General features: G+C 46.3%; 1 protein-coding gene across 2 annotated transcripts in view; it reads right to left on the bottom strand.

The window, feature by feature from the left end:
* Positions 1 to 18,899: 18,899 nt before the first annotated feature.
* The window catches only part of GEMIN8 (gem nuclear organelle associated protein 8), a 28,616-nt gene continuing 20,885 nt past the window's right edge, over positions 18,900 to 26,630 (bottom strand). For both annotated transcript variants that reach the window (XM_037822917.1, XM_037822915.1), the window contains exon 4: positions 18,900 to 19,477. In XM_037822917.1, the coding sequence (XP_037678845.1) occupies positions 19,221 to 19,477 (257 nt within the window). In that variant the 3' untranslated portion in view covers positions 18,900 to 19,220. The remainder of the gene's footprint in view (positions 19,478 to 26,630) is intronic.

Genomic DNA, 26,630 nt, shown 5'->3' on the forward strand with positions numbered 1-26,630 from the left:
AGAGGAGGTGTGTTGGGAATCAATGATGAAGGAAGTGGCCATGGCCACCCGCCATCTTGAACAGCCCAGACCCATGGGGCTTTCTCTCAGCATGGCTGGTGGCCGCACGGATCAGACAGGATAAGCTGCAGCTCTGGGGAACAGAGACCCCAAATCACAGGTGCTCAGGAAGTGAGAAACTCATTTCTTAAGTATAAGTCTGGGGAGGGTAGTCCAGAGCTGGTGTGGCTGTTGTGCTTCACGAAGTCCTTTCATTCCCAGCTCCACCATCCCTGGTCTAAGATGGAGGTCAGGACCCCAGCCACCACTTCCAAATTCCAGCAGGGTTGGGTTGTGGGAGGGATGAAGAAGAAACTGAGCAATGGGCATGTGCTAGTTGTTTTAAGGGAGGTGCCTGGCAGCAGCCACAGAGCTCCATTGGCCAGAATGTAGTCACATGGCCACACCTAGCTGCAAGGAGGCTGGGAAATGTAGTCTTTCTGTGCCTGGCTAAAAATCAGGGCTTCTACTACTATGAAGAAGGGACTCTGGATATTAGGGGACAACCAGCAGTGTCTGCCACTATGAGCCAGAAAGTGATCACTGGAATGTGCCCTCCATTTGTTGTTCCCAAATGCTGGCCCTTAGGACCAGTGCCAACCCACAACAAAGGATTCACTGGGCTCTGTTGAGATGCAGACAAATTTGGGCAATGGGGTGAGTTTTTCATAAAGTTTTCTTTCAGGGACTATCCTTTATTCTGCCACTATATCCTATTTTGTTCCTGAAATCATGATGGGAATACATGAGTTGCTGGCTAGCCTGTGTCCTTATTCCTCATGTGTTTCTGTTCTAGGAAATCCACTGCATCCACACCAGGAGGCCCTACCCTCAGTCTGAGAGAAGTACCCCCTCCAAGTGCTTCCCAAGTCCCCTTTCCCATGATGTCATAATTGCCTGTGTATTTGTGTAGTGGGTACAGATTTCAGTCTTCAAGCACATATGTGCAGAAATGAAACCCTATTTTGCTGCAATTGAGGCTGATGTCTATTTCAATCCTCAGTTCATCAGAGTGGTGGAAACTTCTTTCATTTGATCCAGGACTCCTCCCTTTTCTGCAGGGTTGGGTCTAAGTTTGGAGTTGGGGAATATCTGGTCACTGTGTGCTCTGTTCACGTCTGCATCCACAGAGATGCCCTCTTCCCATGGGACTCAGTCACCTGTCCCTGGGGCTGCTGCTACACTGTCCCTCATCACCATTTTCAAGACCTCATCAGGCCAGGCTTTCTCTTCGCTCTCCAGGCTCCTCTTGGGGACACAGGGGTGACCCAATGTTTCCTCACTGTGCAAGGCCATGGGAACGCCTGGGAGCTCCCAAAGGCACTGTCCACTTCGGCCACCCTCAGACACATGGGATTACCAGGTCACACCCAAGCCTGGCTGCCTGAGATTCCTCTGCCAGAGACCATGAGCCCCTATCTTGTCTAGGGCCTTCCCTCTGCCCCAGGATTCTACCCAGGACGCAAGACGCAAGCCTCCCTGGGACCCCACAAACCTGTGCATTAATGAGTAGCTTTTGGTTGCAAATCAAGTGGCTTAACAGTATGGACTGAAGCATCTCTGAGGAAAAGTAGGTCAGAAGTGCACAGGCTAATTGAGATGCTCAGTTCTGGCAAAACTTCCCCACCATTCTCTTGGCTTTCCCCTATTAGTCATAAAATACTTGCTGGAGCTCCAAGCATCACATTCTTACAAGACCTCATCCAAAGCAGGAGGGAGTGGCTCTCCTTCTCTCAAGGAGTAAAAACATCTTTCCAGAAACCTTCCCCTTAACAACTCACTGGGCAGAACTGGGTCATGTGGCAGCTCCTGAACCACCCACTGGCAAAGGGCAGGATGAGCGTGGCTGGCTTAGAATATTCATGATCCATTCTCTGGGGGTCAGCACACTGTCACTCAATATCCGAACAATATCAGGGTTCTGGACAACCAATGATGTCTGCCACGGTTCCTTCTGTCTACCCTTTGCCCCTTCTGTGGGAGGGGGTGTAAGACCCCACATACAACTATGTACACATATCTGCCCCTCTGACAAATGCCCTCCCCCCAGGGAAACATTTTCTGGTGGGGAGGAGAGGCCCAGAGAGGGTGGCAATGCATTGGTTTAATTTCTCTCATTTTCTCCATTATCTGTGGGATTTGCATAGGAGTTGGTCTGTCCCTCTTGAGTGAGAGACTTTTGGAAGGCAAAAGCCAAAAGGTCGCACTTGTTTTCTCTATTTCTGTATCTCATCCCTTCCCTATGGGACGGAATGACTGAGCTGGGGAAGGGTAACAGGGTAGAACATTTTCTCCTCATGCTCATCTCCGTCCCGGGTAGACAGCCGCTCCACGGGGGCAAACGCTTGGCCTTGGATCCCAGCACCCGGCCTGAGGCCTGGCACTTAGTAGGCTCTCACTAAACACACACTGAAGGGATAAAGAGCCTCACCCAGGGGCAGCAAAGGGAGCTGTCGACGATGTCACGAGATTTGAGCACTAACCTTTTATTCACAAGTCCAGAGAGATGACATCTCGGGTCCCAAAATGTTCCTGATTTTCCTGAAAGAGAAAACCTGGGTCAGGAAAAGGAGGCACACTAGCTTAAGCCAAGACAACTAGTCTAGTTTTTGAGTCAATAGCAGAGTAACAAATTCTGTTTGTTCAAAGAAAGGGCATGCCAAAAAAGTTCAAATGTTGGAAAATGTTCAAGTGGAAGGCATTGTCTGCAGAGCTCTGACAGCCAAGAGAAAAATGGCAGAACTGGGTTCTAGAACTCCTTGGATCAATACCAATTGCTATACTCCGAGAGCAGTTTGAGAGTTAAAAGATTACCCACAAAGAGCAAAACTCAAAGCAGAGGATTAGGGGGCTGTCGTCTATACTCGCTAGAACACAGAAAAAGAGTTGAGATGCTCAAAGAGCAGAATTATAGAAATTTGGTATAAAATTTCCTTCTCACTGTAGCCAGGACCTTCTTCGTATTCCTTTGCATTTTTTTTCTAACAGCTTTATTGTAATTTAGTTCATATGCCATACAGTTCGCCCATCTAAAATGGTTTTTAGTATGTTCACAGAGTTGTGCAACCATTGCCACTGGGTAATTTTAGAACATTTTCATCACCCCAAAAAGAAACCCCATACCCATTAGCATTCACTCCCCACTTCCCCCACAATCCCTGTAGCCCCTGGCAACCACCAATCTCCTTTCTGTCTCTAAGGATTTGCCTATTCTGGACAGTTTATATAAATGGAATCGTGCAATATTTAGATACTGCGTAAGGCCATGAATTTCCTCATCCTCGTGAGCAGTTATGTTACAGTTAACTAGACTAGAGAGATGTATATTGGTCACAAAATGGACATAATCACATATCCACACCATTATCCAGTCAAACATAAATAAAAAGATGGGACCTGACCAGTAATTCCCCCAGTACAATATCTAAGCTATTTGAAAGTTGGCACTAATGTGGGAAGACCAGGTTTTTTGGACTGGGAGCATTATTAATAGTTTTTCAAATTGTGGTTCCTGATCTTTCTTTCATCCTCTGGCTCTTCCCCCAACTCACAAATTCAAGCCATACCATTCTATGCTCACTGCTGAGGGAAGAGGTGGAAGGCAGAAAGGAGAGCAACCAAGAACTTCTCCCTGCACTATAAATTTCAAAAGCCTCGCTCTTCGGCTGGATTTGTGCGGAGTTGTCACTTGGGCCCTGGTTGGGGGCCCTGCCTCCTCAGGGACGGAGGGGCTCCTGATCTTATTTGTACAAAGACGCTGGATGGACTGGCAGTGGCCTTGCCGTTAGCGAGAACAGTTTAATTTCAGCAATAGATTTAGGAGAATCCTTGGGTCAGAATTAGGCTTTACCCACAGTCTCGCCCACGCAGACATCAGACTTGCGGAGGTGAAATCATATCCTTTTCCCCTTCAAAACCACCTGAGTGCTTCTTGAAGCAGAGAGTACAAAATCTAAATGCCTTTCCCCACACACAAACAACTTCCAACGCTGACAGCAAACTAGGGTCAGCCAATGGGACTTCGTGCGTAATGGAGATGTTCTTTTCTGTTCTGTTCTGCCCCAGTGGTAACTGGGCACCTGAAAGATGGTTGGTGTGACTGCGGACCTGCAGTTTTAGTAGTATGGAATGTCAATTTAAATTTAAGCACCAAGAGTGGTTAGTGGCTACTGTATCGGATGCACAAACATCAAACATTTCCATCACTGCAGAAAATTCTACTGGACTGTGCTGTTGCCCCAGAAACAGTTCCTGAGGCAAGGATTGGGAACTTATTTAGAGGCGACCTCTAAAGGGCATGTTGCCAGGCATGTCCATCCTGTGGGCGACTGGGCTGAGTCACATGGGGGAACTCTGCAAATAAGTGGGAGCAACGCACCTCAACCATCGCCCCATCCAAGAGGTAAAGGAGAGGCTGGTGGATTTCTGCGCCATTCCGAGCAGTCACTGGTGGGGGGCTGCTCCCAGGGGGTGCATTCTTGAGCACTTCCACCTGTCCAGAGCTTGGACAGAACCTGTGGCCAGGGAGTGGGGCACAGTCACGGAGTGGGGCAGAGCGCACAGAAATGTAGGGTGTGAGAGGACAGGGGTGGGACACCAACAAAGTCAGCCTCCCCTCCCACTCCTGATCCCGGTCTGCTCTCAGCTACAACCATAATATTTCACACCACTCCTTAGAGATATTTTTGCATATATAAATATGAATATATTTAATGCACATAAATATATATATATATACGCATTTATTTTTTTTTTCTGCTTCTACAAATGGGATCATTCCAAACGTACTCTTCTGCACCTTGCTTTTTTGCACTTAATAATACATCCTGGAGATATTTTGTTGGAGTCACGTCTTTAATTTCCTCTGCTCAGCTGTCTTTGCCACGAACAAGTTCAGACTTAGAGAGAAAAGGAGTTGCAATGGCTTGGCTGAAAGAATGCAAAGAGACTTGTGTTTAGCTTATGAATTTAGAAGGCCAGCTGTCTCTTGAGACTGCAGAGTGTGGTTCAAGACATTTCAGATGGCATGACTTTCCTGTTAAAAACAAACAGGAATTGGCCTGTGATAACCTCTGGTGGTGTGGGGCTAATTGGACAATGAAGCGGCCATCAGTGGATGAGCCTCTGAGGATGACATCCAGCTGCTATGGCTAAGAAGAGGATAAATTACACACATATACACAATCTTCCAGGTTTAAACAGGTAAACAAATACTCTCTTAGCCAAACCAAGCATGTCATTAGGCAAGGGGTTGCATCCTACAAATCTGAGCTCTGTTCTCCATGTAGAGGAGACGGCTCCAGAGTGCATTTACTAAGCTGCATCCCTACTGACTCTTTCACAAACCACTTTTTCCCACTTCAGCAGGCCCTCAAGGCGGCAGTCTGGAGCAGCTAGGATGGGATGTGGGCACAACTCTAAAACGTCAGTGGCTTTAAACAGCAAAGGTCTATTTCTTGCTCATGCTCCATGTTCATTGGTTGTGGAGCCAGGGCTCACCCAAGCAGCCTGACAGAGCCCACCATCCAGGGCCTCCCGTCACCCCAGTGCTAGCCCTGCTGGGCCTGGGAAAGGCAGGGCAAACTGCCCAGGCTCTTAAAGGCTTCTGCTTGCATTTCATTGGCCAGAGCTGGTCACATGGCTTGGGCACCTTGCGCGGGTGGGGGAGTGCAGTTCCACTGTGGGCCTGGAAGGAGGACTGGAAATGTCTGCGCACAGTGCTGATGACCCGCACGTTTCCTCAGAAATCTACCCAAACTGCTCATTGCTTTCTTCTTTTTCGGACATCCCCTGTCAGGCTCGGCTTTTAAATCTCATCAGAGCTCCAGAAGCAGCAGCTTCTGCTGGAACTGGGGGCCCTTAGCTGGAGTCCATGTGCCTTCATTCTCTGGCAGTCTTTTTTGTTTGTTTGTTCATTTGTGTTTAATCTCAACAAACAAACAAACTGAGGCAAAGCTATACATGCACATAATTTAAATGTGAAATAATCCTGCAAGACAGACTCAGAAAAGTAGTAGTCCCATGCCCCATGTCTCCACACCTGATTTCACTCCCAGAGGCCACTGTTTTCAGATGGTGATAGTGCTACAGGGAAAACAGAGGCATCAGAGGGGTTAACCTACCAATTGTGGATGGACCACTAAGAAGGTGACATTTGAATAAAGGATGGAGGGAGTGGCTTCTGTGGATGCCTGGAGGGCAAGCTAGTGCAGGCTGGGAAAAAGGCTGGTGCAAATGCCCAGGAGTGGAAGTGTGTTTCCAACCTTCACCACAGAGGAAGCCCTGGGAGTCACGTTACAAAGCAGATTCTCACTCAGCAGGTCTGGGAAGAGCCTGCAAGTCTGCATTTCTGATGGGCTCCTGGGTGCCGCTGGTGCTGTGGGCCTGGAAAGAGTGCAGAATTCAATGTGGCCAGAGCAGAATGAGAGTGAACCAATGTCAGCAAAATAATGGGGTTGCATCCTGCCCTGTCTTACTGGCCCCTGGCAGGACCTGGGCTTATAACATAAGTGAGAATGGGGCAGAGAAGTGACCCCAGCTGGCTAACATTTTCAAAGCATCTCTCTAGGAGCTGGGCTGAGGACAGATTGCAGGAGGGCCAGGGTGGTCAGGAAGCTGTTGAACTCATCCAGGTGAGAGATGGTGATTTGGCCTGGGAGTAGAGGTGGGAATGGGAGAGGAAGGTGGAGCCAGCAGGATTTCCTGATGGATTGGTTTGAGAAGTGAGAAGGAAGAGTCGTTTGAGCACCTGGAAAGATGGAGTTGCCATTTCTTCCCCATCTGGCACATCTGTCTTCTCCCTCCAGTTCCACAGCCACTTCTCTGGTTGAGGCCCCGTTCATTCTCGTTACTGCAATCACCTTCCAACGACTCCTGTGAGCACAGCCTTCTTCTGGAAAAATGGCTTCCTTCAGCTCCGGCCTGTGTTGAAGACCCTGCCGCTGCCTACACAGTCCACAGTCCAGCACAGGTGACCCCTCATAAGCTGGTCCCTTCCCACACCTCCTTGACATCAGCACTCCCCTCCACGAACCCACTGCTCTAGCCCTGGGGTTCACGCCGTCTCCCCATCGTGACATCCATGACCTGAAGGATAACATTCCCAGGGACCATCCACTTCCTTGAGCAGTGAGAAATTTGAAAATCCTGGCACAGCAACTCTAACGCCACCACTTTCTCTCCCATGCCAGAACTTTAATCTATTTGGTAAGACATACTTCAAGAAAGCGAACTGTTTGCAAACCTCCTTCCTCTATTATTGTTGAATCAATTACTTACATCAGGGCTACTTGATGTGGGATCCATGGAGCAGCAGCACTGGCATCTCTTGGGAGCTTGGTAGACAGAACCCCTGCATCAGTATCTCTGGCAGTAGGGCCCAGGAATCAGCATTTTAATGAGCTTTCCAGGTGATTCCTACACATGCTCAAGTTTGAGAAATAGTGACTAATACACCCATCCAACTGAAAATCCCTATGCTACAGTGGAGAAGAGATGATCTAGGCCAGTAGTTCTCAACCCTGGCCACACACTAGAATCATCTGGGGAGCTTAAAAAAAAATTCCCGATGCCTGGGCCCCACCGCTCCAGATTCTGATTTAATTGGGCTGGGGAGGATCCAAGTGACTGTAACGTGCAGCCTGGTCTGAGAACCCCGTGAGTTGGGCAGATGGAGCCACGTTCTGTTTCCCCGGAACGACCAGATTTTCCTGCCTCGCGCTGCCCTCTTCCTGGAGCGCTGGTCCCTGCCATCTCCATGTTGCCAAGTCCCAGCCCTTCTAGGAAGTGAAGCCCAAACAAACACAACTGCTCCTCAAACTCTGCGGCCTCGCCTCCTCCAACCTCTGCTGCATCTTCTCCGCCCCTTTCTCAGCACACAGACTCTCTCTTCCTTTATTCATCACTTACATTTATTTTTTTCTCTCTCACTTTGTGATGTTTGCTGTAATATCCATTTAGTAATCAGCTGCCTACAGTGGTTTTACTTGTAACTGTAAATATTATTTTAGCTTATTTCCATTCTTTTACTTGTTATCTTATGTTAACTGAGCGCCTTACAATAGGGCTCTAACCAAAGGCTTGCCCATTTGTTTAGCTAGCTGTTATCTCGTGTTAACTGAACAATTTACAACCCTGTTGTAACCACGTGCCCTCCTTTACAGCCACTTTGCCTGTCCCCCAGCTGGCTTCTGTCAGTTGTCCAGGGCTTCTCCAGCCAAGCTTGCCCACTCCCTATTAACTATGACCAAACTATAACCAAACAGTACCTGCCAACTTAAATATCCTCACTAGCTCCACCTCCCTTTGTTTGAATCCCATAAAAACTCTAAGCTCTTTAGACTCAGGGGGACAGATTTGAGCGGGGGTTCCTGTCTCCATGCTGGTCGACCTCACATTAAAGCTCTTCCTTGTCTAGAAATCCTGATGTCATGACATTGACTTCTGTGCACGTCAGGCAGCGAGCCCTTGCTAGGTGAGAATTCCTGATCCATTTTGTATCTCCCAGTGATCTAGAAAACGGTGGATGCACAATAAATGTTCATTATGAAAGAGTAATTTGTGCAGCCTACGAAGAATTTGCTTTTTATGGAAGCCACATGGGTGGCCAATATGGAGTACGTGGCCTAATAAGGCCCCTATAAGGTTCTCCTTATTAAAATGAGGCCTCATTCAATGAAAAGGTGTTTCTCAAACTGGGTCCCAAGGAGTACTTGTGTTCTTCCATATATGTATGCATATTCTGTGGGAAAATTGTTCTTCAGCCAAAAAGAAAACTGGGAATTACTACACACCCCATGATTTCTGCACACCACTCTCCAAGTTTTCCTGCTGTCCCTAACCACTCCTTCTCAGCCTTTTTCACAGCTACTTTTATTTCTACTTGGACTTCAAATATTGGGTTCTCTCAATGGTAGAACTTTGTTCTCTTTTCTTTTAACCTTTATAGTCTCCCCACAGAATCCGCTACCATTAGTCCCATGGTTGGTAAATTTCTGCCTCTTGTTCAAACTTCTCTCCTGTTCCAGAACCATGGATTTAAGTGCCCGCTAGACCACACTGGTTCTACCCCTAAAACTACAAGAAGACCCCCTTTTCCCTTTCCTCTTCTTGAAGTCACTAGTTCAGTCAAGGATGACATTTCCCCCAATCTCTTGAGCCAGAAAACCTAGGGTTCAACCCTCTTTTCCTTCCTTACCCTCCAGATCTGGGTGGTAAGTAGAGCACAGAGGCCATGAGCTTGGATAGATTAGTAGTCATGTTTAACTCTTCACTCTTCACACCTAGCTTTATGGCTTTGGGCAAGTTATTTAATCTAAGTTTGCGTCTTTATCTGGAAATGGGAACTTGACCTCTGGGTGTTGTGTGGGGATTGAATAGGGCATCGTATGTGAAGCACTCAGCACATGGCAGGCACACATTAGAATGCTCTTATCGCCAAGCACACATTCCCCATCAGTGTGAGCTGCCTATTGCTGCTGCAACAAATTAACACAGAACAACACCCATCTATTGTCTTACAGTTCTGGAAGTTAGAAGTCTGAGATGGGTTGGCAGGGCCGCCTTCCTCCTGGAAGCTCTAGGGTGGAATCTATTCCTTGCCTTTTCCAGCTTCTAGAAGCTACCCACACTCCTTGGCCTGTGCCCGCGTCACTCCGAGCTCCTTTTCCCTCATCACATCTCCTTCTCTGACTCTGATCCTCCTGTTCCCATCTTACAAAGATTCTTGTGATCACATCGGTTCCACACATAAAACTAAGGGTAATCTCCCTATCTTGGGATCCTTAACTTCATCACAGCTGAAACGTCTCTTTCGTCATGGAGCTTGACGTATTCACAGGTTTGCGGCTACTACCTACCTCCCATACCATCTCTGGGACCCACCTCAATACACGTGACTTCCCCTGTCATTTTCTGTCTCACAGAAGAGTGGGAAACTCTTCTCAAGGCCAATGCTAAACTCAAGTCCAGCTGGTAAGGAGGAAGAACACTATATGAAGAGCTGCATGTTAGTAAATATATAATGACTGTCCCCTCTGTCCAGGCTTCTTACGTCAGTGTCCAGAGCTAGCCTTCTCCATATCCCTCCCTTCCCAAATTATTTCCTGCCCTTAACTGACAATAGAGTTTAAAACCTCTCACCCAACCAGCCCTAAGCTTCTTCTAGCATCCTGGGTATTTAACTCACTTAGAATAGAATCCCCAAAGCTCTGGGTTTATGCAGGAGCACCTGGCTCTCTGTCCCAAGCCCTAAACCTCTGATTATTCTCAGGGGTGGGAAAATGATTCATCTCTAAAGGACAGGAGGGAAATCAAAATTCACTCTGTTCAGGTGCAGCCCTGCCCCACCCCAGGCAATTTTCCCCATTGACCCTGCATTAGGATAGAACGATACATGGAAAGTACATGTAAATATTTGTTCTCTCTACCCATACAAATGCATAAAAGGCAAAATGTGCACATATTATCCTGAAGTAGAGCTTCCCAGCAATCTCTTCATCCCTGAGACTCTAGTGTATCTCATTATGAAGTCAACCTTAAATGTGGGGTTTTCACAGAATAACAGTCTTTGAAAAGGCTTCAAAATACATAGGAACCTTTGTACAGAGATAAGAAATAAACTAAGTGTATACTGATGAGGAAACCAAGTATCACAACTCTTGGTATCATGTACTGAAGGACTGATGAAAATGTGTGTCCAGAGTGGCATGTTAAGGCAGGGGACTCTGTTAATTCTATAAAATGGAAACAATGAAAGACATTGGCAATATTTAACCTGGAAAAGAGAAACCTTACAACCGTTTTCAAGGCTTTGAAAAGGCCTATCGCATGGATGAGGCCATGGACTTCCTCTGGGTCATTCGAAAGAGAAACAAAACAAGATGGCCCTCATCCCAAGGTGGTCCAGAGGGTCCACTGTTGAGTGGGATGTTGAGTTAGCTGGTCATTAGAGTTCCTACCAACTCTGTGCTTCCGAAAGTCAGATGACCAAGGCAAATGTTATACCAGATTAACACAGGAGGTCAGGGGAAGAAATAACACTGGAATCTCAATCCTATGCTCTAGCAGTTAATTTCTATAAGCTAGAGCGTGGAGAAAACAAACAAAAAAAAGGCATGTGGCAGACTACTTGCAAAATGGTAGCAACTAATTCCTCCCATCCCTGCAGCCAGACCCCCTTGCACTGTGATTTGCAGCTTCTCCCTTCAAGAGGTGGAATTTATTTTTCCACCCCTTGAGTCTGGACTTGACCATGTGACTTGCTTCAGCCAATGTGAAGAAAACAGAGTTTTAAAAAGGGCTTGACTGCTGGGGCTTACCCTCTTTTGCTGCTCTGAGGACCTTTGTGGTTACCACGTGAACGAGCCCAGGATAGCCGACAGAAGACATGTGGCCCAATTAACTCTGTTACTCCAGCAGATAAACAAATGACAGCCAGCTCTAAACCCCTGGCATGTGACTGAGACCATCCTAGACCAACTGGCCTTCAGTGAACCCATCAGCTGATGCTTGCTACATGAGCGAGCCCAGGCTAGACCCACCCAGCTGTGCTCAGCCCAAATTGCTGATGTGCGGGGTCATGAACTAATAAATGCTTGGCTTAAGCCACTTAGTTTTCGGGTGGGTAATACAAGGGGTATTTTTTTCTGGTTAAAGGATCATAAAAAGTATGCATTTGAGGGATCCTGGTGACAATAAGCAAATTAATAGTCATGATATATTTTAAAGTCAGGAGGTAACTTGACCACTATGAAGAAAAATCCATGCTTCGGCTCATGACCCTTGGCATGTTGTTTATTTTTACTTTGAATGAATCTGCTCATCAGAAAATTGGGGATCGTGCTTCATAAGGTTGCTGTGAGAAACAAAGCAGGTAATGTGTGTGAACTGCCTGGTGCTGTAACCAACACACATTAGGTACTTAATAAGGGTTGGATCCTTACTGTACTTTCCTTTCAATCTCTTCATTCTGGTGGCACAGATGTCAGATCCTATAGCACTCAAAGAAAGAAACAAGCTTTGGAAAGTCTTTCTTGAGAAAATTAAAAATAGATCCTCCCCTCTTGAAATGTGGAAGTGATACAATTTGCTTAAATTAGTATTAATTTCTTAATTTCTTCTTTAATAAACTTTTTATTTTGGAATTATTTTAGATTTACAGAAAAGTTGCAAAATAGGACAGTGAGTTCTTGTTTCTAACCACAGCATATTTGTCAATGCTAAGCGATTAACATTGGGACACCACTATTATCACTTATCTGGATTTCCCCCATTCTTAAGACTAATGTCCTTTCTTGTTCTAGGACCTCATCCAGGATCCCACATTGCATTTGGATGTCAGGTCTCCTTGGGCTCTTCTGTGACCGTTCCTAAGCCTTTCCTTGCTTCTCATGACCTTGAGAGTTTTGAAGTGGACTGGTTCAGCATTTGTAGAATGCCCCTCAATTTGGGTCTGACATTTTTCTCATGATCAGACTGGGATTATGAGTTTCCAGAAAACCACAGAAGTGAAGAGGCCTTCTCGTCACATCACATCAGGAATAGAGAATATTGACATGACTTCTACTGGGTGATGTTAACCTTGATCACTTGGCTATGGTGGTGTGTACCAGGGCTTTCAGCTGTTGAGCAGCTGTTTTCCCTTCTATACTCTGTTCCTTGGGAGCCAGACACCAGTTTAGCCCACACTCAGGGGGATTAAGCTTCACCTCCCAGAAGGGGAAGGATCTACATATATTACTTGGAATTCTTCTATAAGGAAGATTTGTCTCTTCTCCTCACTTATTCTTAATTATCAAGTCATTTATTTATATCACTATGGACACACATACGTGTATTTTACAGTTTGGGTTAGAATCCAATCCATTGCCATGTTATTATTCACTTTGTCACTCAAGTTGTTCCACTTTGCCCCCAGGGAGCTCTTTCAGGTTGGTGTCTGTGTCCCTTTCCACATGGCCCCATCCTTTTGTTTTCTTTCTCTTTTTTTCGAGTATATTAGATCTTGACATGCAATTTGATTTCCTTCCCTGCCTATCCATTGCTTTAAGGTCCTTTAGACTGTCATGGTTTCTAGATCATCAGGACAAAGTCTACTATTCTGTTCTTACTTTACCAGACCTTTCAGTGACATTTAATACTGTTACTTCAAATTCTATTTCCTTAAAATATGTATGATGGAATGTTCAAACACAAACAAAACCAGAGAACCTAGCCTAATGAATCTCCATGTGTCCATTCCCCCAGCTTTAACAATTCTCCACATTTTGCCAATCTTCTTTCAACTACTTGTCCCCCATGCCCTGCCACTGGAGCACTTTAAAGCCAATCCCAGGCAACGTTATCAGTTCCAGTGTAAACATTTCAATACCTGTGGTGGTTAGGTTCATGTGTCAACTTGGCCGGGTAATGGTGCCCAGTTGTCTGGTCAAGCAAGCACTGACCTGTTACTGTGGGAACATTTTGTGGACTAAGTCATCAATACATTGATTGTATCTATGGCTGATTACATCTACAATCAACAAAAAGAGAGTGTCTTCAGCAATGAGTGACGTTTCATCCAATCAGTTGAAAGCTTTAATGGGAGAAGTGATGGCTTCAGCAGTCAGAAGAGAGAACTTTCTTCTCGACTTCAGCCAGCCAGCCAGCCAGCCAGCCTCTCCTTGGGAATTTATCGAAAACCTTCATCAGAGTTGCCAGCTTGCAGCCTGCCCTACAAATTTGGACTCGTGTATCCCCAGTTGTGTGGGACACTTTATAAAATCTTATAATATTTTCAGATATCTCTTCCTCTTGGTTCTGTTTCCCTAGAGAACCCTGACTAATACAGTACCTGTAAGAGATAAGGACTTTTTTTTTAAACATAACCACAATTATACCTAACAAAATCAATAATTCCTTAAAATGCTCGAACACTCAGTCCTTGTTCAAATTCATTCAATTATCTAAAATAATGTCTTTCATATAATAGTTTGTTCCAGTTAGAATCCATACAAAGCCTACACATCACTTCTTCTCACAGTCCTTCCCACTTCTTCCCCCACCACAACACACTTTCAAAAAGTCGAACAAACTGGGTCAACTCTTGTATAGAATTTCCCACATTTGAGATTTGGCTGATTGCATCTTCATGGTGTCTTTTAACATGTTAGTCTACCCCTGAACTTTTCCATGAACTGGTAATTAGATCTAGAGTCTTTGATTAGCCTTCATTTCCATTTTTCTTCTTTTTGCAGAAATACTTCATTGGTGCTGACAACTTCCTAGCGCAGCCCACTAGAAGCCACTGGAGCAGGGTTGTCCCAGCTTTTGCTTTTGAAACACCTCTACCTGGTCTTTGGCATTCCTTCTTAGTTGCCTTCCTGGGCTCCTCTTTACCTTGTCTTAAAGCCAATGTTCTTCAGGGCTCCACTCTCATCACTGCCTATTCCTTGATCTATGTGCCATCTCCTTTCCCATATCCATGAGGTTAAGGATGCAAAAAGCTGTATTTGTAATGCAGACCCTCTCTGCAGGATTCCAAAGCCAGTGACTCATGGGATGTCACTGGACATCCCACAAACTCTTCAAATTCATTGTGTCCCAAACTGAATTAATTATCCTTCCTCCCAAGCCTGTTTCTCTTTGCTCTCTCTACCTCAGTGAATAGAGCCACCATCAACAGAGACACCAGAGCCACACTAGACTGTTTCATCACCGGCCCCAAATTGCCAAGCCCAAAACCGCCTATTCCTCATTCTCTCTTGAATGTGTCTCCTCAACACTGCCAAAGCCTAAGTTCTAAAATTCAGATGAAGGGTGAATGGGTGTGATCCCGAGTGACAGCCATTCACTGGCAGAGCCAGGACTAGAACCTAACCTACGTTCCTGCATGAGAGGCATGTGAATCCCGCTGAGGGTGGCAATCAGCTCCAGGTCTTGGCTGAGCTGTGGACACATTGTGCTGTACACATAGGGCAAGCCAGAGCTCAGCAGGGAGCAGCAGCTAAAAGCAGGGAGTTTGAGAGTCAGAATATTATTCTGAAGTCTATCTCCACCTCTTGAACTCATCTTGGTTAAGTTGGCTAATTTCTCTAAGCTTCAGTTTCCTCATCTGTAAAACAGCGATAATAACAGCCTTTTACCATATTTCTGATGTCCTAAAGGCTCTGGAAACTGGAAGCTGTTCTGTAATTCATTTGGCAGCAAAACCTGGCTTGACTGTAAAGATTTGGTTTACCTGAACAGAATTGAGGATATTTATGGTGTTATTTATTCCCCTTAGAAGATTCTTCCATTTCACTGCATAACTATGTCTTTGGTGACAGGCCTGTCTGCTGCCTGTCCAGATGAGTTTTGTAATGTGCTGTTTTGTGTTACACAAGTACCAACTAAAGTCTGAATTCTGAAACTCACTGGACCTAAGACTATGGGGAAGCAGGTTGTGTAGCTGTAATAGCTACCACATGGGTTTGCCCAAGTGCTCAAGAAATTAACATCTGTAAAGCAATTAGAACAGCCCTATATAAACGTTTCTTGTAACAGTTAACCTGGGAACGAAGTGAGAGAGAAACTACTTTGTGTCTATATAGTTTGATGAATTTGGGGCCTCCATTATCTTATGCTGGGTCTCTATCATAGTTTTTCTGTTATGAAAACCTCCCTTCATTGTGCCCCCCAACCCTCTTGCTGCTCAGAGGCGACCGTTATTCTGAGGTTAGCGTGAGTCATTTTCCTGCATGTTTCTAGATTTTAGTAGATAACCTGTGTCCACAAGTACATTTTTTCTAACTTTGCATAATTGCCATCATGCTGTACTGATTCTCCTGCAAACTCCTCTCCTGTACTTGAAACTATCGTTTTTGTACAGGCCATCTAGCTCAAGTCTCTGAAGGGCAGTGGAGCACGCCATGCTGTGAACATTCCAGTTTGGTTACCTGTCCTGTCGATTGGCCCTCACTTTGCTTCCAATCATCTGCAGCTATAAACGCTGCAGTGATGGCTGTTGTGTGCAGCTCCTGAGCCCACACATGGGGGAGTGACTCTTGGGCATATACTTGGGAGTAGGAACGCAGGCCCATGCGTGTATGTCTTAACTTTACAAGATCATGCCAATCTGTTCCGTGATGTGGCATATCACCCTATGCCCCACCCCCACTGTAGCCTGTGCATTCCACTCCGTCTTTGCCCACACCTCATATTTTCACCCCTTTTAAACCCTGCCCATGTGAAGCAGGTGGAACATCACTCTCACTTTAATTTGTAGTTGGTTCTCCGATGACCAGGGAGGTTGAAAATTTTCCACAACAGGCTCCTAACTGGCGTCCCTGCCTCCAGTCGCCTCCCCCGGTCTGTGACCCCTCAGTGACAAATGGCCCTCGGCTCTTATCAGTTAAGGCAGCCACAGGGTCTTCCAGGACGGGCCAAAGAGCTAGAGACGGTTAGGTTCTGCCTGCTGAGGTCCCTCACAAACACACGAGGGAGAAAAACCATCAGACTGCTGCCAACAGACAAGGGCAAAAATCGAATTTAAAAGAGAAAGGAGAGAGCACAAATCCACATATAGCCGGGGATTCGTGAGTCTCATTTTCACATTTTTCAGGGAAACTGGTTTGCTGGCAACTAGTAACCAAGTCAGAGTACACAGCCCACCCCCTGCCCTTGAGCAGGCTGGCTCGTGTCCTAAAAGAACAAGATTCTGGCTATCTGCGGGTCCTCCAGAAGCCTGAGAGTTTAGCTGAGGAGTCTCTGGCAGGCTGATGCCGCCACGCCAGCTGGTGTCCTCCCACCAGCACCTGCCCTTATTCTGGCAGGTAGGCCTGCGTCATTGCCCCAGTCCCATCGGAATGTTCTCAGACTCCCTGGAGCTCTTCAGGAGAAAGTTCAAACCCATTTGTTACGTGCCGTTGGTGGTGATCTGACCAGCACCTATGCATCTAGCCTTCTCTTCAGCCAGCACCCAAAGGTGCTTTCTGCCTCAGCCTGGCCAGTCCACCTGTAGTCCCCCAAACCCAGGGAACTACTTCACAGCCCTGGGCCCTCCCTGACACTCACCTTCCTCCTCCTCCTCACCCTTATACACCGATTCTCAGCCAGGGGTGATTGTGCCACCCCCTACTCACCCGGCATCTGACAACAGAAGGAGGCATTTTGGGGTGTCATGACTGGGGGAGGGGTCTGCTATGACAGCTAGTAGGTAGAGGCCAGGGATGCTGCTAAACACTTAACAATGCACAGGATGGCCCCGCCTCCCCACCCTCACATCTCTCTCCTCCACTGTCCTGCAGCTTCCCTCCCCAGATTACCACCAGTGCAGAACCCTTCGCCTCCCTCCTAGAATGCACGTTCCTCAAGGGAAGAGATCATGGTTTAGCTAACTTTCTGTCACCAGAGCCTGGAACTGAAGGTAGTCCGGTATTTGCTAAATGAATGAATGAACAAGTCACAGGCCCCTCTGATCAGGAATCACCCCAGCGACGCCCGGGAAGGGGGAAGGGTGGGAATGAGGTGTCAAGAAGCTGAGCACGTAAGCACCAACTCTAAGAGTCAACAGGGAGCCATTTCTCCACATTTGGAGGAAGTTTCCTAACCGAGACTTCCATCGGCACTCTCTGGCAACGCTTCAAAGAAAGGGAATAAATAGCAGTCAATGTTGATGGACTATTTCCCATGTGGCCAGTGCTTTATAGGCATTAACTCAATATATCCTCCTGGAGAGCCTGCGAGGGCCGATTATTTATACCCCACAAAGCACTGAGGGGGAGAGGAAGTCATCTGCAGTCACAGTGCCAGCAGGCATGGCACTCGCCATGGCAGTTTCTTTGCGGGGCAGGTCTGAGAGTCCTTTGTAAAGAGAAACATTTCACTCTCATATGGCTAAGAACCCTACAGCAACTCAGCAATTACGGACTGGTTTGGATCTGTACCTGGGTCACGGTTATTTTACAATTAGGTGTATAAGTTTAAAAGAAAAAAAGAGAAGTAATAAAGATTTGAAATTTTAGTCATGTGTCATTGCAAGGGAAAGTTAATTCTGAATTTTGCCTGCAATACCCAAGTACAAATTGCAACTTGAGTAATAAAACCAGAGCTGGGGAGAAATAAGCACCCGGGGCTGATGAAAGTAATGTATTTGTCTCAGGGCAAGGGCTGCAGAGGGAAGCATGGCATTCTCAGGGAGAAACATGTCAATACCGAATCCTTTCACCCACCTCTGATGGATGTGCTAATCTTCTCAGGTCAACACAGGCTCACCATGGCAACACACTGCAATAATGTATTTAAAAGGCAACTGGATTTTATAAATGGATGGTTACATCAGTTTTCGAGATTTTCATTCTCAGAAATGAGCTGTATACCTTTATCAAGAATGTATTTGCTATTTAGAGTAAGAGCTCAATGACACATTTTCTACAGCAGAGGCAACCACACAGGTGACCGGGCTTGGGAATCACTGTGCTTTGTTCTGAATGACATTCAAGCTTGGAAGAGACGGTGGTCCCAACAATGTCCCACAGGCACCCCTCATTCCTTCGTGCAGGGGTTGGCACTACAGCCTGTGGGCCAAAGCCTGCCCATAGCTGTGTTTATGAATAAAGTTGTATTAGAACACGGCCGCACCCATGGGTTTACATACCATCTACAGCTCCTTTTGTGCCAAAACGGCAGAGCTGAGCAGTCCCCACACAGATCGTACAGCTTACAAGCCCCCAAATATTTTCCTCTCTGGCCCTGTACAGAGTAAGTGTGGTGCCTCCTGCATTAGCGAGGAGTGGCATTTGGTTTACTGTGTGTTTGCATTGTTTTCTGGCTCATTTAAGGCATATGCACAGGTCAGCTGCATTAAAGATGGAAGAAAGTATAAAAGAGGGAAAAAGTAAGCATTATCTGTAGGTGAGAACTTTAATGAATTGAAAACCATTCAAGTATTAAAAAATCAAAACCCAGTGTAACATATAAGAAACTGTCATTTTATGTCAAGAGAAAATTTCTCAGGACAGCAGTAACACATGTCCTGCCCACCCGTCCATGTGGCTGACATATCCCATCCACCCTCACGGCGGGCACACTGAGACTTAGGGGAACATGTTTATTTCTCAGAATAAAACCCCCTTTCTCTGAGAAAATATATAGGAGAGATGAAGGAAGAGAATGTGTCCAGATGGAAACGGGTGATGACTGGGGACACTGTGCCCTGAAATTCCTCAGAATTTCAGGGGAATGACCGGCCAGTACTTAGGATGCTTCCTGTCGCAGTGCTTGTTGAAGCTGAGCTGCACCACGGCCTCCATGGCCTGGATCTGGGCGGCGCTGTCCCCATACAGGCGCTTCATCTCGGCCTGGCGCCTCTCGCCGGGCCTCTCGGAAGGGGGCGCCACTGAGCGGCGGGTGTTGCAGTATAGGTCGTGGCTGGTGCTCATGTAGTCCTCCAGGCGCTCCTGGTCCAGCTGCTGCTGCCGCCCTGGGAATGAACACACATGGAGAGGAGCGGGGTGAATGCTGCTGCTGACCGCCAGCCGGCTGCGGGTCCCTAAGTCCCCGTGGCTTCATCTTTCAAACTGTGAAATCGAGCCCAGCTGTGCCAGCTGAGACGCTGCACTTACCAGATTCTGATGTGGTAAGGGTTCAGTTGTGTTCCCCAAAAGACCTGTTCAAGTCCTCACCCCCAGGCCTGTGAATGGGACTTCATTTGGAAGCAGGGTCTTTGAAGATGTTATTAGTCAAGATGAGGCCAAACCGGATTAGGAGGGTGCTAACCCAGCATGACTAGCATCCTAAGCAGAGGAAATTGGAACACAGAGGCAGAGAGAGAGGAGGCCACAGGACAGAAGTGGAGACTGAGTGATGCTGCCATGAGCCAAGGGACACCATGAGCTGCTGACCACCACAGGAGCCAGGGGAGAGGCATGGAACGGGTGCTCCCCTTTAACAGGAGGCACCACCCTGCCAGTACCTCCACTTGAAACTTCCAGCCTCCAGAAGCACGAGAAAATAAATTCCTGCTGTTTGGACCACCTGTCTGCAGGACTTTGTTACAGCAGCCCTGGCAAATGGAGACGTGAAACACGACCCGCGTATTCTCTGGCTCGTTAGGAAGCTCACTGTTCACTTACTGGGGGGTTATGCTCTAAGGAAAGTGGCAAAAAGCCATGAGGTAACATGGCATTGAAAGTCACCTGGGTAGAGAACAATTAAAAACCACCTTGGTTTCTCCCTTTTCACCTGGATGCCCCAGCCCACAACCTGCCCAGGTAGGGATGGGTGATGGAGCATGCTTGGCTTCAAACACTGTACCAGGCCACCCAAGGAAGCGAAAAGCTTTCAGGAAAATCCAGGGTTGCCAGAAATAATACTAATCACTGCAAATGAGGTGCAGGGGGAGGTCACACCTTGGGAAGAGGCACTGCTTTTAGTAACCTGGGAAAGAACAAATGCCAGAAACTAAGGCAATGATGACCCTGCCATCAACTCAAAACACAAGTTACACCCGGCAATGAAAGGTTAAGGGATTCAACATTTGCTGAAGGTAAAAAGGTAAAAAAAATGGCAATTCTGCAAATGAAATTAAGACCTCTGACTTCTACCTTTCCTGATATGTTAAACGAATCTGCAATAACGTGTTTTCACTGTAATGGGATTGGACTTCCACTTTATAGGTTAGTCTTGGTGAAATATCAAGTGATATAATTATAACTTTGAAATCCTACTTATTTAAATGCATTCTGATAAAGCAAGATATTTATTTATTCCATTTCTTCTCCCCTCTATATTTTTTACCAGGGCAAGTCCTAATAGTATAATTTTTATCTTTATGTAAATAGCAAAATAAAAATGGCAACAAAACAATGCCGCATAAGGTAAAATGCAGCCAACCTACGTACATTTTGGAGGGAGTTTGTCAGGAAGAAAGAACAGAGAAATTGAGAGCGGAATGCCAACATATCTAACTGCTACTGCTACCAAATGAAACACTACTACAGAGGAGTGAAAACCGGTGTTGAGGAACAAAACAGTGATGCAAGTCGTACTCTGCTCAGGAAAGAAAAGGTCAGTAGGAACACGGAGCCTCTGTCCACAGCACCTGGGAGGAAACACAGCCGTGAGCTTATCCAGGGGGGCTGGGAAGAATTTTCCCTGGCGGCGGCACAGCCACTCTCCACGATCCACCACGCATAAACACCGTCTTGGCACTGGAGGGACGGCGTTTTATACACTCGAGAACATTATTAAACGTGTCTACAATACTAGTGAACCAAAACATCTGTAAATGGGGTGGGGCGTCTCTGCCTCAGAACACCTGCAGTTTATTTTACATAAGGAAGTCACGTGCGGATGAGCCGAAGGACAGCCAAACAAAATGAATGAAACAGAACTCTTACCTACTCCACGGGGACAGGGACAGGAGTGGGGATGGGGGTGGGGTGGGGAATGGCTTACTGAGGAACACAGAACTGAACCCAAACCATGGCCTAATGTGCAGATGAAGGGGAGGTTGACAGCACTGTTTTTCAACTTCAGATTTGTCAGCCCCATCTGAAACATCAGTAGATTATGTTGTTCAGCTACCATGGGCGTTTCAATTCTGTGCCCCCCAAACTCAGTCCTGCTGGGGTGGTGTGGGAGTGGATGAACTCAGTCCTGATTAGCCAGAGAAAATGGCCATTTCCAGACCTATTTCTGGCTTCCAAGCTAACTTCCTGGGAGAGGTTTTAAAAAATGAAGGAGTGGGCTGTGGCCACCACTGCTGCTGCTTCTCCCACCGGCGAGGGGGCCATGTGACCAGCAGCCCTGCGTGTTCTGGCCTAGGAACCAGCTTCTCCTTGGGGGCGTCTCTTTCTCTTGCACTGCCCTGCGAGGAGTCAACCACTGCTCTTCATTTTGTACTGAAGACTTTGAAGGGGAAAGCTTAGTTCGATGCTTTCGGAAGGAAAAGGGAAGGTGACCCAGAAACTGGCTTTGGGGGTGGGCAGTACCAGACGCTAAGTTAAGCCCAGAGCCACCAAGAGGAGATATGGGCACATCACACTCACCTCTTGGAAAGGCTGTGAGCACAGCCCTTCCAGAAACACCTGGCCAGGAGGCTGCTGGACTGTGCTGGTTGTTCTCCGTTAACAGAGGGAATTCCATTAAAGGAGCTCTTATTTCAGGGCTTCTCTTCTGAAGGCTCGGGAGCACCACATTATGAGGGACAACAGATTCCCTCCATCACCTACAGGCAGACTTGGCTGAGGCGCTACCCCCGGGGGGCCAGCTGGGGCCTCAGAGGCTCTGCGTGGCGGCACGGCCGTGGGGAGGGGTGACACTGCTCTTACTGCGTTTGCCCCAAGACTCCAATCAACCTCCCCAACAGGATTTGGTGACAAGACAGGTGTTCCACTTCCTGGCTGAAGAGGGGTCCTTGAGTTTAGAGGTTTTACTGAACACCAGAATGTTAGCTATCTTATTAAGTGTTGTTTTCTGCTGTTAGGGTGTGTTAATTTTCCCTTTCAACTTCCGCATCTTTCGTTTTCTTTTCCTTCTAGCTTCACACCTTTAGGTTATCCTCTGACAAAAACTATCTGAGATCCTAAGCTGGCTTAACAGTGAGACACAGGGAGATGCCGGCTCTTACTGTTGGCATCTGTGCATGAAGTACACTGTCAATACAAAGCAACCCGTGAGCTTTTCCCAGATCGCCCTTGGCTGCTGTTCATGGGCAACCATCACAGGGTGTCCGCACTCAGTGAAATTCGTGCAATGTGAGGATAAGGTAAAAGACACAGCCCTTGGCCCTTGATTCTCCATTTGGGCCTCCTTCCCAGCCAGGCTGCATGGTGAAAAGCCAGGGCCTCAAGAGATTGGGAGATTTCATGGGATCTCACACAGTGGGTGAGAAGCCAGGGTGCCGGCACCCATGGGCCTGCCAGCCCTGGGACAGCCCACACAGGAGCCTCCCAGAGGGGGCGCTGTGGCCCTTGCCCCTGCTGTGCCCCCAGCACCATGCACTGCCTGACACCAAGCAGGTGCTCTGGAAGCGATGCAGGATGAATGCTTGGACAAAGGCAATTCACTATTATGATTTTTTTTTTCAATTCACTATTTTTTGAAAGCAACTCTTTTCCTTCCAGATACTGTTGCAGGAAGTCCAAGGTAATGACAACCCAGAAGTAGAGACCCAGATGCTCAAATCTCCAATGGTGTTGGGCAGAGCTCCCTGGTGGGTTCCTCAGAACCGCCACAGCAGAGGGGCTCGGGAAAAAGGGCAGGTAAGGGGCACCAAGGAGATGGGGTATGATCCTGTTCACTTACAGTAGAGTAGCCTCACCTTTGCTTAATCGCACAATTAAAAAGAAAAAAAGTTCTAAGACTGAACTACAAATTTAAAGACCAGCTTAAAACTAAAAACCCTCAGAGCAGGTGGGCACATGTGAAAGGATTTCACCTCACACTGGCTTAGGGGACCAAGGAAACCTCAGAATGTAATATATTCTTTTGAAAGCATCCACTTATTCTGTTTCCTATGTATTGTTTCCCTCCTCCCCCTGCAAGAAAGGTTTCTCAATCACTGGCAATTTTTCTTCCTGTCAAAACAAGAGGAGGGCTCAGCCAAGCAGATGGAGAATTGTTCATACAGCAGGGAAGTCTGAACCTCATTCTTCAGACATAATTGGATACTCCCCTTGTAATTGAGAGTTTGGTCATTTTTACTGAAAACAGCTGTAGGATTCAATGCTACCAAGCACTTTTTTCTTGTAGGATATTTGGCCAAAGGAGTTTTTTGTTGCATATAAATCAGAAGTAATCTTTTAGAGTCTAACTTTAAAACATGGTTAATATGCATGTAAGGGTACAACAAGAAAAAGAGCAAAGTAGTTATCTTAGGTTAATTGTCTTTTTCTTACTCCCTTGTTATGGTCTCTTTGAAATGTTCTTTTATTGTATGTTTTTTTTAAATTATTATTATTATTTTTTTATTTTACATACAGTTGATTTAAAAAAAAAAAGTTAAAAAAAAACAAGGAAAAAAAATATGTAGTGCCCCCTTGGGGGCCTGTGGAGAATGCAGGGGTATTGGCCTACCCCATCTCCATGGTTGCTAACATGACCACAGACATAGGGGACTGGTGGTTTGATGGGTTGAGCCCTCTACCATAAATTTTACCCTTGGGAAGACGGTTGCTGCAAAGGAGAGGCTAGGCCTCCCTATAATTGTGCCTAAGAGCCTCCTCCCGAATGCCTCTTTGTTGCTCAGATGTGGCCCTCTCTCTCTAGCTAAGCCAACTTGAAAGGTGAAATCACTGCCTTCCCCTCTACGTGGGATCAGACACCCAGGGGAGTGAATCTCCCTGGCAACGTGGAATATGACTCCCGGGGAGGAATGTAGACCTGGCATCGTGGGACGGAGAACATCTTCTTGACCAAAAGGGGGATGTGAAAGGAAATGAAATAAGCTTCAGTGGCAGAGAGATTCCAAAAGGAGCCGAGAGGTCACTCTGGTGGGCACTCTTATGCACACTTTAGACAACCCTTTTTAGGTTCTAAAGAATTGGGGTAGCTGGTGGTGGATACCTGAAACTATCAAACTACAACCCAGAACCCATGAATCTCGAAGACAACTATATAAAAATGTAGCTTATGAGGGGTGACAATGAGATTGGGAAAGCCATTAAGGACCACACTCCTCTTTGTCTAGTTTATGGATGGATGAGTAGAAAAATAGGGGAAGGAAACAAACAGACAGACGGACAAAGGCACCCAGTGTTCTTTTTTACTTTACTTGCTCTTTTTCAATTTAATTATTATTCTTGTTATTTTTGTGTATGTTCTAATGAAGGTGTCAGGGATTGATTTAGGTGATGAATGTACAACTATGTAATGGTACTGTGAACAATCGAAAGTACAATTTGTTTTGTATGACTGCATGGTATGTGAATATATCTCAATAAAATGAAGATTTAAAAAAAAAAAAGATCAGACAGAAGGAGCAAGCTGCTACAGCCAAGAGGGACACTTTGTAGAAAGCACAGGAACTGCAGATGAGAGACAGTTTGAAGACGGCCATTGAAAGCAGATTCTTGCTCCAGAGAGGCTAAGAGAGGACAAATGCTCCAAGAGCAACTGAGAGTGACATTTTGAAGAGGAGCTGTGGCCTACAGAGGAACATTATGGGAGAAAGCCATTTTGAAACCAGAACTTTGGAGCAGACACCAGCCACGTGCCTTCCCATCTAACAGAGGTTTTCCAGATGTCTATGGCCACCCTCCAGTGAAGGTACCCAAATGCTAACGTGTTACCTTGGACACTTTATGGCCTGAAGACTGTAACTGTATAACCAAATAAACCCCCTTTTATAGAAAAAAAAAAGAGCGTAAGGAGAAACTTTGCTACATTCCACCTGGATTTAGAATATTTAATCTTGACATTTTTTGCCTCAACCAATACATCTACACAATATTACCAGTGTAGACTTACAGTCCATGAAGGAAAAAGAATTCATGGGAAATTCCTTGGACTTCAGAGAACTTCTCATACATAGTGGGAAAACACTCACAGCACATTCTGAACATAATTAGCCCAAAGGTGGAACATTATGGAGGACAAAGCACTAAGATACTAGTATAAAAGAATGTTGTTTCCCCCCAGTTTTCTGAGATGAGCATGTCTTTCTGACAGAATCAATGATCTTAGCACAGCCAACAGAAAGCATGAACATCTCATTTCTGGGTTGGGGGTGACAAACCCAGAACCCAGGTGCTTGCCAGCAGCACTGGCACAATTTCTGAAGGGTCTGACATCCTCATTCCTCATCCCTCATCCCATCAGTGACCGATGTAGTCACTAAATCAGTGGATAGTCACTGCTTCCACTTCGGTAATAAATGTGCATTTTCTCCCTTCCACTTTTCTCACGGATTATCCTTCTCATGCATCATCCAGCTTACTGGTTTTATGTGCTTCTAAACATCTGAACTCAGCCAAAACAAACGTACATGGCAAAATTGTGCTCAATCAGTGCAATCCCATACTTTAACCTCATTGTCTAGGCCAAAACGGCTCATCGAATACTTCTCTACATCCTCTAGGCTTCCAATAGATGACATTCTGAGGGAGAACCAGAAGGGCCTCCAGCACGAAACAAGAGTTTAGAGCTTCCTACCCAAGCGGACACACATACTGGAGATGTCTCCTATCAAATGCATACAAAACCCATCTGGGCCCGCTGGGAAACAGCACTGTGAGCATCTGAGTGGGGGAGGAGACTGACCTGCTTCCTTCCTTTCTCATTCCAAATCTACCCCATCCCTCAAGGACAAGAGCACACCCCATTTCTCCACAACTCCCTCATGATAATTGTCCTTTGACTGCTTACTGCACTGGCTCCACCCCTCATTTGCGTAACTAATCAGGGACCACATTTTACATTTCATTTTGCCTCCTCTTCCCAACTGGGTTTAAGGTCTTTGTGAACATGTCACCATTTCAACCCAACCTCTACCCCCAACACACAACAGACACATGTCTAAGTGACTCAAGCCCAAGACAACAATGTTTGGGAGACCTTATTCTCTATCAAGAATGATATCTTTCACTTATTTTTCCTCTAAGTATTAGGAATATAACCTTAAAAGTCTACAA

Source organism: Choloepus didactylus, chromosome Y, assembly GCF_015220235.1.
Source record: "Choloepus didactylus isolate mChoDid1 chromosome Y, mChoDid1.pri, whole genome shotgun sequence".
NCBI lineage: Eukaryota > Metazoa > Chordata > Mammalia > Pilosa > Megalonychidae > Choloepus > Choloepus didactylus.